Genomic DNA, 15189 nt, shown 5'->3' with positions numbered 1-15189 from the left:
CTAATGCAACCATTAGTTTTGTTATTGCCCTTAAGTTATCTTCATAACATAATGACTTGAAGCAAGTGTTGATATACAGAAGATTATGGCTTATTATCTTTTGGTTATAATGCTCTCGTCAGCAGCATAAGAGAGCATCTTTATATTTGAAAAGCAATAACTTTCAAAGATTTTGGACTATTATGGTCTTGTAATTTAAAAGCATATGCAGTTTTCTCTTTAAGCATTGTAACATGCAGGACTTCATGAAGTGTGAATAAAAATTAACATTTATAAATACCTATAATATGAGTTAACAACCAGGCATTATTGTAGACCAGTGTAGAGTATAGGCTAAGTGTAATTTTGTTCTGCATAATTAATTTGTGCAGCATTGTAGTAAAACCCTTTGGCCAGTAGTAGTTACTTCCCCTTACCCCACAGCCCCCTCGCGGTCAGCTCCAGCCCGCGAGTGCCACCGCCGCACACACTCCCACTCCGCAGCCACCAGGAATGAGTCTGGTGCGCGATCTCAGCAAGCCCATTCTTACCATGTAGAGCTGTCCAACACCCTGTATGGGGGGGACCTGCGTACACCTGACACCCCGAGCCTCATGACCCAGAGCATGGATCCTGCCATCTTATCTCAACTAGCCGGTACTGCGCCTCGTGGATCAACAGATCTCATGTCTCGAAGTCTGGGTGCTGAGCAGATGTCTCGTTCCCTGGGTTTGGACCCGATGACCCAATCTATGGGAGAAGAAGAGTTGAAACATTCAATGGAGTTTGACCCCATGACACAGAGCCAGGGGCCAGAACAGCTGTCACGCAGCCTAGTACATCAAGATTCTAGTAGCAGCCTAATGACACGCAGCTTGGACTTGGGCCATCTCACCAATGGAGAGGCTGAGGCATGGGGGGAGCATGTGTCTCATCCTCTCCCCCACACCCACCCACGACCCACCAGCCTCTTTGGGGACGAGAATGATTTGGTGGTAGAAGACGTTGGTCCCCAAGGTACACATTTTTTATTGCACTGTTGTACCATCACCTCAGCATTCACTGCTAGTCACTTGATACACCACAGTTAACACTTCACTCTCTAAATTATCAGTACAAAGTGTCTGTGGAGATGGATGTAGAGGATTTTTTTTACACTTCCTACCAGAGTTATCAAGCACCTCACTTCATTTCCAAGAATTGAAGAAATGGTTATTCATTCTATTCATTGTTTTTCATTGTGAAATGTATTAAACAGGTTATTTTATACTCTTGTTGATCCTATATATATATATATATATATATATATATATATATATATATATATATATATATATATATATATATATATATATATATATATATATATATATATATATATATATATATATATATATATATATATATATATATATATATATATATATATATATATATATATATATATATATATATATATATATATATATATATATATATATATATATATATATATATATATATATATATACAGGTATATATATATATATATATATATATATATATATATATATATATATATATATATATATATATATATATATATATATATATATATATATATATATACACACACACACACACCAGTGTTGTACAGATGTGAAATTGTGTTTGTTATTAGTATGTTTAGAGAGTGGAGTCTTGTGATAGCTTCTTGTGTAATCCTCTCCTCCCCAGTAGTGTAGTTCACACATGCCCTCTTTTGACTCTGCATTGCACAGCCTTTTGCCAGTTTTTCAATGGAAGAAATAAACACTTTTTCCCATATTTTGGATGTACAATATTCATTTTGGAAAAAAAAAATGAAATTTTAATCTACTGTACTTTTAAGAAAACTATCTTAAGGAGTACTGTTATGTCAGATTAGTAGACCTTATATATACAGTACCTCCAGGTTATAGTCCTCTTTTGATTAATAAGATGCTGTAGTAGATTTTTTTATCACAGTTTTGCCAATTCCGTTTCTTCAGGATATCATTTATAATGTGTAGATAACTCGAGACTGTGCAGTCACGAGAATAATAATATTAATATGTGAGATGGTATTTACAGAGCACAGCAGTCAGCTCACAGGGTCAAGTAAGTTTGTTCCTGCTCCAGAGAGTATCATGAGTCCAGAGTTTCAGGCAGCCATGGCAACACGCACAACACTTAGTCACGGGTGAGTTAAACAAAACTTATTGACACAAATAAACTACAGTAAGACCTCCATAATTGAAATAAATAGGGGATCTACCCTTGCCGAGATAAAGTAAATTTTGAATTATGATAAATTGTAAACACTGCTGATGAAGAAATCATTGTATGATTTACTGTAGTTGTATTTTTATCATCTGTTTTTGTGTACATTATTAGAATTTAACCACAGTGATTTAGTTCAGCCAATAAGATAGGATGGATGAGTTTCCATATTTTGCTGCATTTTCAATTGTTTTTGATAACTAATGGTTTTCTTCTTTTACTACAAAGTAAACTAGAGTATAATGCAAGAAGAATATTGTACACATATTTGTAAAAGTGTTGGATGCATCATGCCATCCAATTGCAGGTACATATAACAATATTTCATACCAGAGTTATCTCCTGATGGTCTTAATTTGATTGTGTTGGTTTCCGGCCAAAGCAAACACTGGAGTATCAAGAATCTACTGTAATTTATAGCATTGCAGTAATGCAACTGTATGTTTCAAGTATTTGGCCTAAAAATATATATAAAATGACACATTACATAGAAACCACAGAAATATACCTCAAGTAAATGGAGGATTTAATTTAATCTCATGTATCTCTTTGTACACAAATCTTAATTCAGGACTATAATTACTATAATTAGATCTAAGGAAGTAGTTGACCATTGCAGTGTAGTAAACTGAAGATTCTCAGCTCCGATGAAGTGAAAGTTGTTAAATCCTGTGAGTAATAGTTGTCCATAGTAATATTAATTGAAATTATAAAAGAAAAAGAATGTGAAACAGGTCTCTTAATGCAGGCATTGATTATTAATTTGTTTTAATTTAGAATGATTTCTAACATTTACTGTGGCCCTCAGTTCTTCCGCAGGTGCCCATACACAACAGACTGTGAGTGTGGCACGGTCCAATTCTATTACACGTTCTCAGCGTCCACCTCCGTCCGCTAGGCCCACATCTACACCTCAGGCATCCCCAAGAGTAAGACATTGCAAGAATAAAAAACAATTGTCAACAGTTTCTTTTATAATATGATAATAGACCAATATCGTTATTTCTATAAAATCCCTTAAATTTTATAATTTTGTTCCTTGAAGCATGAAGAAATGTGATGCACTCACTCATAACAATTGAAAGTAATCCAGCAAAATTGTGAAATACTTGACAGCATTCTGCAACCTTTCAGCCAAATGGTTCTCGGTCATCATCTGTCACCCGGCCTCGAGCTTCTCCTATGAAGAGTCCAGTCCCCAATGACATTGCACGGGGCTCTCCTTCTCACACAGCACGCACTGCTAGTGGGCAGCCAAGCACAAATGCAGGACCATCAACTTTACCTAGACCAAAGCCTTCCCCCAAACCAGCCCCAAAATATGCAAGATCTGTTTCTGTGGAACCTTCAACGAGGTAGGTAAACACATTTCTAAATGAAATATTGACTTGATTCTACATCTCAATGTTGGTTAGTAATGTACTGAGTACCTTTAAAATATTATTTACAGGTACTCCACGACTTACGACCTGTTGACCTATTCGACTTATGACCACCCGGATATACGACCGCCTCAGTCGTACAATTTTTTTTAAATTATGTATTTTCAAGTCCCGACGTTAGTGATCGTTCTGTGTACTGACAAAATTTTTGTTTGTAATTCCCTTTAAAATGGCTGGCAAGCATAAAAGTGAGAGTTCTCCTGGTGCTGAGAAGAAAAAGAAACACCCAGAAATATTTGTAAATCTACCCAAAAATACAGTTGAAAAAATGTACATTATTAAAATTTACTAATGTACTAAAAATTTTATCTCGTGCAAAATATATGACGTTTATATTCAAATTAATCTCTATCTTATAAGAATTCCAGCAATGTAAACTATATTTTCCCCGGTCACTTCTATGACATTTTATAAGCAAAAAACCAAAAATGCAATCTAAAGGACATAAATAAACAAATAAATTTTTCACTAAACCTTCGGCTCCAACTGTCAACCATGTCACCGTAACCTCCCCTCCTCCCCCCCCCCTCCCAGCCAGGGTTTGGTGGTTTTAGGCTTACAGTTTTTATTTTATATAATACCACAGACTAAAGTTAGGAGAATATAATCTGCATTGCTGGAATCCTTGTAAGATAACGAATAATTTGAATATAAATGTCATATATTTTACACAAGAGATAAAAATTAATCACCTGTATCACATTACAGTAGTGATTTAAGAGTTCTAGTGTGTATATATATATATATATATATATATATATATATATATATATATATATATATATATATATATATGAACTTACCGACTTTCGGCCAAATCCAGGTCGTAAGTCCGACATAGATAATTTTTTTTTTTTTTTTTTTTTTTTTTTTAATAAAAATCTACAATGAAATACAGTACAGTAAAAGTAATGAATAATGAGGAATGGATACAGTGTGACTGAGCACTTAACCTTTAATGTAGTCAGCTGAATGCACATGGGGCTCTATAATTTTCTAATTATACATGGAGACTACATTAACTGGAAACGTTTAGTATAGAAATCGTGTCATTTGAAGAAAAAAAAAATATTTTTTTTTTAATAGAAAATCTGCAGCGGTCGTAGTCCCAGTCGTGAAGTCGAGGTCTAGCTGTATATATATATATATATACACACCCTATATATATATATATATATATATATATATATATATATATATATATATATATATATATATATATATATATATATATATATATATATATATATATATATATATATATATATATATATATATATAATAAGGTGTATATATATATTGATATATATATAGGAAAAATGGAAACAATTGGATGGTGTCTTTGTTCAAGACATCATCAGGGCCTCTGATGATGTCTTAATAAAACGCTAGTATATATATATAGTTAAGTGATCAACAGAACATATGGGATTAATTCCAATAGAGCTGGCCCGACCCCAAACTCACTTTTGGCTGACACAACTATGTTGTAGTAATAATATTATCTTAACTTTATGATGGTATGCACACACAATTAATAATGAAATATCAATAATATTATTGGGTTTTTAACACTTACATTAGTAGAAAAGATGGCTGGGCACACGGGATGGGGGTTGGTTCGAGGCAGAGGGCAGATTATTGGCCCTCACCTGTATCACTTATCAATTGTATCACTATCCACCACAGAGGCTTGCAGGGCCTCTTTGTCAAACCCTCAAAGTCCATATAAGTCCATATCCTCACTATAATTATCACTATCACTGACTTGGGCCGGCTGTGGCGGGTGAAGAACTTCGGTAATGTTTTGATGACTGGGCGACCTTGTGCGCTCGTGCCGCACCGCCTCGGCGTGTAAGAATATGAACCAGCGTTAAGTGAAAGTTCGGTTCTGGCGAGCACAGCGTATGAAAATCGCGTTAAGTGAAACCGCGTTAAGCAGAGGTACAACTGTATTTATATATATATATATATATATATATATATATATATATATATATATATATATATATATATATATATATATATATATATATATATATATATATATATATATATATATATATATATATATATATATATATATATATATATATACAGTGACCCCTCGTTTAACGAACACCTCGGTTAACGTAATTTCGATTAACGAACTGCCTTCCATAAGGATCTTCAATTCGGTTAACGAAAAAAAATTCGGTTAACGAAGTTCTTACGAACCGACCTCAACATGTTTTCGCTTGCACTGACCGGGCAACCAGCTTTAGTATCAGTCCGCCAATACATTAATCGGTTCTAGGGCTTAAATTCCTTACTATTTTAGTAAATATCAAGAAGTTTATACTATTCAATAATTTTAAAAGTTTAATATTCAATTTTTTAGTCATTTTAAAAATTATTGAACAGAATTGAAGGTAAAGTGACTAGTTTAATGCGCGGCATCCAGCCTCTTAACACAGCAAACAGGAGTTAGTCTCTCTCTGTTTTCACTGGAGGTAACATCTTGCTTGAGACTCTCTTCTACTAAATGCTTTTTTTCTGTGTTTCCAAGCAAATTATTGGTCATTTTGAAATATATTTTACATATTGACAATATATAATGCAGTGCAGTGTTGATTTAAAGAAAATAATCTTGAGTTACACCAGAGAGCTAAATCTTTATGGGTGAAATGGCGCCATGGGGTGACTTCTCTTCCACCCCAATGCCTTCTCTTCTTCCTTCTCCTCCACCCCCATTCTAAATCCCATCATCATCATCATCATCATCCAGGAGCCTTCTACATACACACCTCAAAGTAAGTGAACTTTTCTACCATCTTTGTTGAATTTAGGAAATTTTCGGTGAGCTGGAACCAATTACCCAAAACCCATTGAAACAATGGTTTCGGTTAACGAACGTTTCGGTTAACGAACGACCTTCTGGAACGGATTGAGTTCGTTAACCGAGGGGCCACTGTATATATATATATATATATATATATATATATATATATATATATATATATATATATATATATATTATATATATATATATATATATATATATATATATATATATATATATATATATATATATATATATATATATATATATATATATATATATATATATATATATATATATATATATATATATATATATATATATATATATATATATATATATATATATATATATATATATATATATATATATCTTGATAAAACCACACGGGAAAATGGAAACAACGGAGCACCTTAGCTTTCGTCTTTATTCAAGACATCTTCAGTTGCCTCTGAAGATGTCTTGAATAAAGACGAAAGCTAAGGTGCTCCGTTGTTTCCATTTTCCGGTGTGATTTTATCAAGATTTATCTTAGCCACGTCTTCATTGTGGATTTACATGATATATATATATATATATCTTGATAAAATCACACGGGAAAATGGAAACAACGGAGTACCTTAGCTTTCATCTTTATTCAAGACATCTTCAGAGGCAACTGGATTACATGGACAGAGAGAGGCTTAAATATACAGGGTGACCTAAAAACATGAGGTCAGGTCATAATGATGACATCCACTAATCCCCACACCAACACACACGTAGAGGAGCTTAAGAGAAGGGTGATGACGTGACTAGACAGGTCAGGTCAGAAAAAAGGGACCCACAAAATAACTATCATACATCAAGATCAAAGGTTTTCAAAGCATTTTTAACCTTGGGCCACTGACAAATAAATTTATGTAACATATTATCAGTTTTGAACTGACCATCACTAAGGTTTATTGATTTTAATTCCTTAATCAAACTAGCTTCAACCAGAAGTCTTTCTGTGACACAAGATGATTTGAATACTTCTAAGCTTTTTTCCCAAGCAATGGGGTGATTATTATTCCTAACATGAACGAACAAGGCACTGCTTTCAGATGCAGTTCTGATATTATACTTATGTTGTTTGATTCTGAGCTGCAGTGTTTTTCCTGTCTGACCTACATAATTACAATTACATTTGCTACATGGAATACAATAAACACTTCCATTTACATTCAAACTTGGGCTATTCCTTATTAACATATTGGTAATGGTTGAGTCATACTTGAAAACAACATTAATATTTAGAAGCTTGAGGGACCGAACTAACGGGACAAATTCATCACGATAGGGCAGAGTCAAAATATTCTTAAGTGTAGGAACTTGTCTGGTTTGAGAGGAATGAAAGGATTTTTTAGCCCTTTTAAAGCAACGATCAACAAACACAGAAGGGTACCCAAGTTTCTGTGCAATAGAACGAATGTGTTTAAATTCATCGTCAATAAATTCAGAGTCACAAATACGCAGACATCTTAGGAACATAGCAGAAAAAACTGACATTTTGGTAGACTCAAACCATAGGTAAAACAGCCACAGGAAACATGGACTTTGCTATAATTTTAGATACTTAATATTACATTAGTGAAAATCTGAAGAAAAAACTGCATCTCTCAAGCACTGGAGTCCCAAATACAGTAAAGTATCAGGTTTAACACAAGTCTCAGGGTGTGGCAGCTTGTCTCTGTGGCAGCTCCCTGAGAAATGAGGGTACTACTGGGATCCAGGAATTTGCCCATACCAATTTGACCAGCCTCACATCTCACATCACTATCATTGGTTTTCTAATTAAAACACTGGCTCTTGGCACTGCAACCTGCATCAATGGCCAGTGAGAGAGTTATTGACAAGGAATAGTATACAGTGTGTATGAAATGAGGAGTTGCATGCAGCATTGTTCTTAGTACTGTAATCTTTTTGTTACTCTTAAGTCAGTGAGATATAGATGTTGTTTGTAACTGTGTACACTTGATAGAGCAACATAAATTGCGTTGAAATTCGCTTTATTATTATACAATGGATTTTGGAATTGATGCTCATGAATAATGTCTGCAACTTTTTTTTTTTTTTTTTGCAGAAGACCAAACTCAACCAAGAAGAAAGCTGCTTCACCACGTCATGGGTATTCAGATGCTGACTCAGATAACACAGACTCTGAGATGTCAGTCTCCAAGCTGCAAACAATTAAGAGCATTGCAGCGGAGAGGAAGCAGACGGAGAAACGAGGAAGAGATCCTACTCATAGCTCTCATGCCTACGATCCAGAAAAATACAGGAATGGTGCTCCAATTAGAAATTCTGATAATAGTAAGTTGGAATAGTTTTACTTACTGTACTGAAGGGGTTGTTGTCTTGAAAGATTTTATCATCAGATATCTCCACCAACTAATTCTTTTATTTTAGATTTTTATGTGTAATAATAATAATTCATATTTATTTATTAATTTCAATCCTTTTTAATTCAAAAACAACAATATTGTAGTCATTCAAAGGTAATCTAATTCTGACCTGGAAATATTTAAATTTCCTGCAAGTCATTTTCATTTCTGGGACTGTATATTTATACTAACCATGTTCAATATTGCAACTGCAGAGGATGCCCGAAGACGGTCCAGCAATAGCAGCAGTGGCAGCAGTACCTCTGATCTTACCAAAGCCCAAGCAGCTGTCACACTTCAAAAACACTGGCGAGGATACCAAACACGCAATCACGACCCAAACGCTGCCAAGATTAGAGATGACATCAGACATTCAAGGGCAGAGCAACACATTAAGTAAGAACATTTTTCTTTCTTTGATTAGAACTACTGTACATCATTCTTATGGTATTTGTATCCTTTTATTGACCTCTTTATACTTGTGTGTGAATCAGTGGGTGTCATACTGATAAGATGTGGAGTAAGTGTGGGATTTTGTGGTTCCCTCCTTGCCCATCCCCTCAGTCCCCATTCCCCCTCTCTCCCTCACCCTCTATCCCTTGCCCCTCCCTCCTTTGCCAACTCACCATCCCTCTCTTCCTTGTCCCCTTCTCCCTCAACCCCCTTGTCCTTCCCTCCTTCCCTCCCTCCCTTCCAGCCTTCCCTCCTTCCTTCACTCCATTTCTCTTGCCTTCCTTTTCCCTCCTTCCCTTCCTCCTTTCCTTTCTCTGCCCTCCTTTTCTCCAGCCTTAACAGGTAACTTTTCCTTTCAAGAGTATTTCTTGGGGTTTCATGTGTTGACCCCATATTTTTGTGTCTTACTTTTAACAGGCATTTAACTGAGAAGTTGCATTCCACCGAAGAAGCTTTAGAACGCGAGAGGCGACTCCGGCACATGCAGTTGGATGCCATTCGTACTTTGTGGCGGGAGATCCAGAAGCTGCAGGCTAGCAAGCGGGATGGTGTCAATACTCCCTCTACCCCAGTAACGCCTCTAACACCTCTCACACCTCTGGATGCCAAAGAAGGAGCCACATCAGCAGGCCCTAAAAAATATTCAGAGGAAAGTGTAAAAGAGCTAACTGAGTTTTGCGCATCTCTACAAGGACAGGTAAGTGTATGTTACCACTGTTGTTAACTTGTTTCACATTTGGCTTTCTTTACAACGAGATTTACTTAATACTTGGAATGAATTATTCATAGCCTCATGTTTTTCTAGGGAGACATATACTGTATATCATAACCTTCAAATCTTTGGTTGGAGACCAAGGCTAATCTTAAACAATGACGGCTGGCACTAAACAAACAATGAAACATCCCTGTTGTAACCATGTCTCCCAAGCAAGGGTGTCACTACGGTATGGCACAATTTTTTTTTTTGCAATTCGTAATAGAAAAAACATTGTACCGTAATTCTGTACAGTAACTAAAAGAATATTTCATACGTACCATTACGGTAAAATATTGTACCATAATTTCGTACCTCAAAAAAAAAAAAAAAAATCACATCATCTGGATTCACCCCTGAAGATGTGAATTACACGAAAGCACTGGGAAACATCATGTTTTCTTGTTTCCTATATATATATATATATATATATATATATATATATATATATATATATATATATATATATATATATATATATATATATATATATATATATATATATATATATATATATATACTATATATATATATATATTATATATATATATATATATATATCTATCTATCTATCTATCTATCTATCTATCATCTATCTATCTATCTACTTCCATCTATCTATCTATATCTATCTATCTATCTATCTATATCTATCTATCTATCTATCTATCTATCTATCTATCTATCTATCTATCTATCTATCTATCTATCTATCTATCTATCTATATATATATATATATATATATATATATATATATATATATATATATATATATATATATATATATATATATATATATATATATATATATATATATATATATATATATATATATATATATATATATATGAAAGGGTTGAATGAAAAGTGAATGTACAGTATGTGCATAACATAATAGTTTGTTATCCTTTTTGGTATCATCTTTTGTTTCTTTTTTTCTTCTATATCGTGAATTATCTCGGTTCCATTATCCACACTTGCGTGGGTTAGTTGCGATTCCATTATCCACACTTGCGTGGGTTACTCACGGTTCCATTATCCACAGTTGCGTGGGTTAGTCGCGATTACCTCATGACAACTCTCCATGCTCCACAGTCTCTTGTGAAGAGTCTTGTCAGGTTCCTAGCTCTAATTTAATTTGTTACAACATCTCCATGATCTCCCCATGTCATTCTTGGCCTACCCCTGGCTCTCCTCCCCTCCACATTTAGGCTCATGCACCTCTTTAACCTAATTGGTCTCGTCTAATTCCTCCACATGCCCAAATCATCTCAACCTGCCTCCACACAGGACTTCACAAATACTCTAAATGCCCAGTCATCCTCTTACCTCTGAACATTGTCTCCTGTCTTTCAGTGTTACATTACACATCCACCTCACCATTCTCATTTCAGCTCACTCAAGTCTACTTGTATCATCCTCTTTAACCCGCTGGCCATCAATCATGTATATAGGTATCTGTGATAAACAATAGGAGTCGGCTGGTGCCAATCATGGATATATCCGTGATGAAATGTTTCCAGTACCTCACACGCATTACAAGTAGCTTGATTTTTAAGCAGTGTTTCAAGCACCTCTAGGCCTATGATTTAGCAAAACTTTCAGCCTGGCAATGCTGCCACACATTACAGGACCATGCTTCAGGAGCATTGGGGGTGAGTCATTACCCTCACGTGTGACCACTACCCGTGTAACTTTGTCAGCCGATTCTGACCTACCTACACCACTCTCACCACCAGCCACCATACCTCGTCACCACCTCACCTCACCCCCTCAACACTGCACCACACCCTCTCAACACCTCACCTCACCTTCTCAATACTGCACCACACCCTTTTTCCACCTCAACTCTTCCTCTCACAATTCATTATTGTGTACATCGACAAGTCCACAGTTTCACTTGAAAGAGCGGAAAAGTAGTTTAGAATGATGAATAAATACAGATAATACAATAGGTAAATGTAATAAATGTTCTAAGTGGAATGAGTGCTTTACAAATGCCCGCATGTACCTACAAAACATTAAGTATGATATGTGTATTCACGACATGTTGCAAATATTACACGTTATTGATTGGGAAATGTGATAAATTACAATAATATTCAATCATCGATAACAACAATAGTATGTGGAAAATCATTATATAGCATTCTACACACCCACATATACTCAAACATGCCCCAATACTCGTAAATTTACATCACTGCCCAACTGACTAATGTGTGTGTGTGTTGCTTTCCCAATATTAACAATAACAGTTATGTAGACTTCCTGATATACAATAATAATGTACAGTATATAACAAGTGTCACTGTGACCACTGCAATATACCGTTAGGTGTTGTGGGCTAAAAATAGATCACGCAGTGTGGCCGAGAATATATACAATACAAAGAAGGTGCAATGAATTGCACTCTGGGGTGACTCTCAGTGTGAGTCATTCCCATGGTGACAGACGAAGGTCACGCCCAAGAGGGTCCATTATTTAGATTGCCAGAGCTCAGCAAGTAGAATTTTTTTTATGTTTTATAAAAAATTTTTTACCATGATGAGGTGATTTCTGCAAGAATTTTTTATTTTGGCCAGCGCTGACGTGTCATTTAATTATAATATCTTGCGCCAACGTACGGGTTAACTGACCATGTGTCACTGCCATACAACATTACACTTCTCACACCAGCCGCATACATTCTTCCTTTCACTCAGAGGGAAGGTCCTCTTACCATCAATAAAGGCAGCAGCTCCCTAAACTCCCTCCAGCCACTTCTGACTCTTGCAACTGAGCAGGCTTCAGCACGCCCATCAGCACCGATCGTGCCACCCAGGTAACTGAACTCATTGATGCAGTCCAGGGACATATTCCCAATGTTCAGTTTCTTCAGCCTTGCTGTGGGCACATGGTTACTTGCACATACAGAACACTTAAAGTCAGCAATGTCCCACATCTACTCCACTGCACCTCTTGTGTACCCACCTTACACACTCATTAAACATTATTGAATTGCTGCGAATACCTTCCTTCCAGACATTACATGGTCATTTTCCACATTCCACCGTGGTTCCCTCTCCCACCCCACAGATCAATACTTTTATTTTTGCCACATTCACTCTCAGGCCCTTTGCCTCATATCTATCCTTCCATTTCTTAAATTTCTCCACTGCTTCTTCAATACTATCAACAATCAATGCTACTGTAAGTCATAAGTATACAGCAACTACCTGGGCAGGCCATTACTAAAGTCCTGTGATATTGTCTCCAGCACCATGATAAATAGAAGAGGACTCAAGACAGACCCTATTGGATTCCTTTTTTTTTTACTTCAAATTCCTCACTTTCCTCCCCATTTACTCTCACAGAGGTTTTTGAGCACTTATATAATGCCATAACCTCTCGAACAAGACACTCCTCGACTCCTAGCTTTCTTGATTGCCCACTACTTCATGTGGTATCCTGTGAAATGCCTTCTCCAAGTCTACAAATATGTAGTAAAATTTTCTCTCTTTCTCAAAATACTTCTCTTGTAGCTGCCTGGCCATAAATATTGCCTCTGTAGTCCCCCTCTTTCTACAGATTTTATAACCTGAATTAGAAGCTTCAGGCCCCTGTAGTTCATGCGTTCAAATGTATCACATGTACCCTTATAAGTAATCACAATCATACTCCTCCAGTCATCTGGATTAGTGCATTCCATCATGATTACATTACCGGGTAGTCAATTCAGTCGCCATTGATGTTCCTACATCACCTAATGCTTTCAGCATTTCTGCAACTACAGTATCCCAGAGCTTCCAGCTGCTTTCCCATTCTTCATTTTCTCAATTGCTCTGTGCACCCATGTGCTTTATATATATATATATATATATATATATATATATATATATATATATATATATATATATATATATATATATATATATATATATATATATATATATATATATATATATATATATATATATATATATATATATATATATACAAAATGAAGGGAAGTTAATTATCTAGAATATACATTATTACAACTTTTTCTAACTGAATATTTCTTTGAAAACTTGATATGGATAATATATTTTAAATTTTTCTATGCCATCAACCTTAAATTAAATTATGATAATAAATCAGTCTAATAGAAGAAAATAAAATGAAAAAATGCAAGAAATAAACTCAAAATCAAGTTGTATAGCTACAAGTGTACAATACTACTTTGGGTGAACCAAGACATGCAGGAGGCTGGCAGACATACAGAGCAGATATGAACCTACTGGTACATCCAGTTCTTACAAGCTTGTGTATGCCCTAGTGTGTAATACCCACATCAAAAAACTAAAATCTTGGAAAATATATTTTGTTTTTCAAAGATACATTTATGTATGTGAACATGTAGGGTTTAAAAACTTCATCTACATACAGGTATTTGTGTTGCTTGGATGAATGTCAAGACTAAGTCTGGGGAGACAGGGGAAATTGCTCCACTACACTGTTTTTTTTACAATGGGTATGATACCTGCACAGTGCATTGTATAGTATTTTTATATACCCTGTAGTATAATAATTTTATTTTTAATTATGGCATACTGTACTCACATTATTTTTTTTTACCTTCATTTGTACAGTACATTATAGAACTTTAGGTATGTTTCTCAGGGGTCACTATAAAACTTAACCTCAGAATTGTAAAAGTTTCAAAATTGAACAGACAGCAATAACATTAGATGTGTTGTTAGATATGTTAAAGTGATTTAAAGCAATGACGTATGCGCACACATGCTAGGAGAATACAAAAAAATTCTGGGAGACCACAACAATGTGTGGTGCGGCGCAGTGGGAAACTTACTTATCGTGCCAAAACAATATTGTGAGCCCACGTAGGCATTACTGGAAACTTTCTTCATTTAGTAGAAAGCTCCACTAGATGGAGAAGCAAACACTGACACAAATTCGTTCCACTAAAAGTAATTCCATTATAAGGTATGATTACTGTACTGTAATTTTGTAACTAACTGTTGTAATTTAGTACAGGATCCCCAAAATATATCAGGGTTAGGGACCAAAGT

At 35.2% G+C, this 15189-nt stretch overlaps 1 protein-coding gene across 1 annotated transcript in view; it reads left to right on the top strand.

Moving 5' to 3' along the window:
- LOC121866471 (mucin-5AC-like) overlaps positions 1-15189 on the top strand; it is a 43006-nt gene that overhangs the window by 26507 nt on the left and 1310 nt on the right. Inside the window, exons 10-16 of the mRNA XM_042366178.1 lie at positions 424-996; positions 2071-2179; positions 3068-3188; positions 3394-3614; positions 8627-8856; positions 9143-9323; positions 9798-10077. Of these exons, the coding sequence (XP_042222112.1) occupies positions 424-996; positions 2071-2179; positions 3068-3188; positions 3394-3614; positions 8627-8856; positions 9143-9323; positions 9798-10077 (1715 nt within the window). The remainder of the gene's footprint in view (positions 1-423; positions 997-2070; positions 2180-3067; positions 3189-3393; positions 3615-8626; positions 8857-9142; positions 9324-9797; positions 10078-15189) is intronic.

The sequence above is a fragment of the Homarus americanus genome, unplaced genomic scaffold (assembly GCF_018991925.1).
Source record: "Homarus americanus isolate GMGI-L3 unplaced genomic scaffold, GMGI_Hamer_2.0 scaffold16430, whole genome shotgun sequence".
In the NCBI taxonomy this organism is placed as follows: Eukaryota; Metazoa; Arthropoda; class Malacostraca; order Decapoda; family Nephropidae; genus Homarus; species Homarus americanus.
Note: the sequence above shows the minus strand (reverse complement) of the source record. Positions and strands in the feature narration are given on the sequence as shown.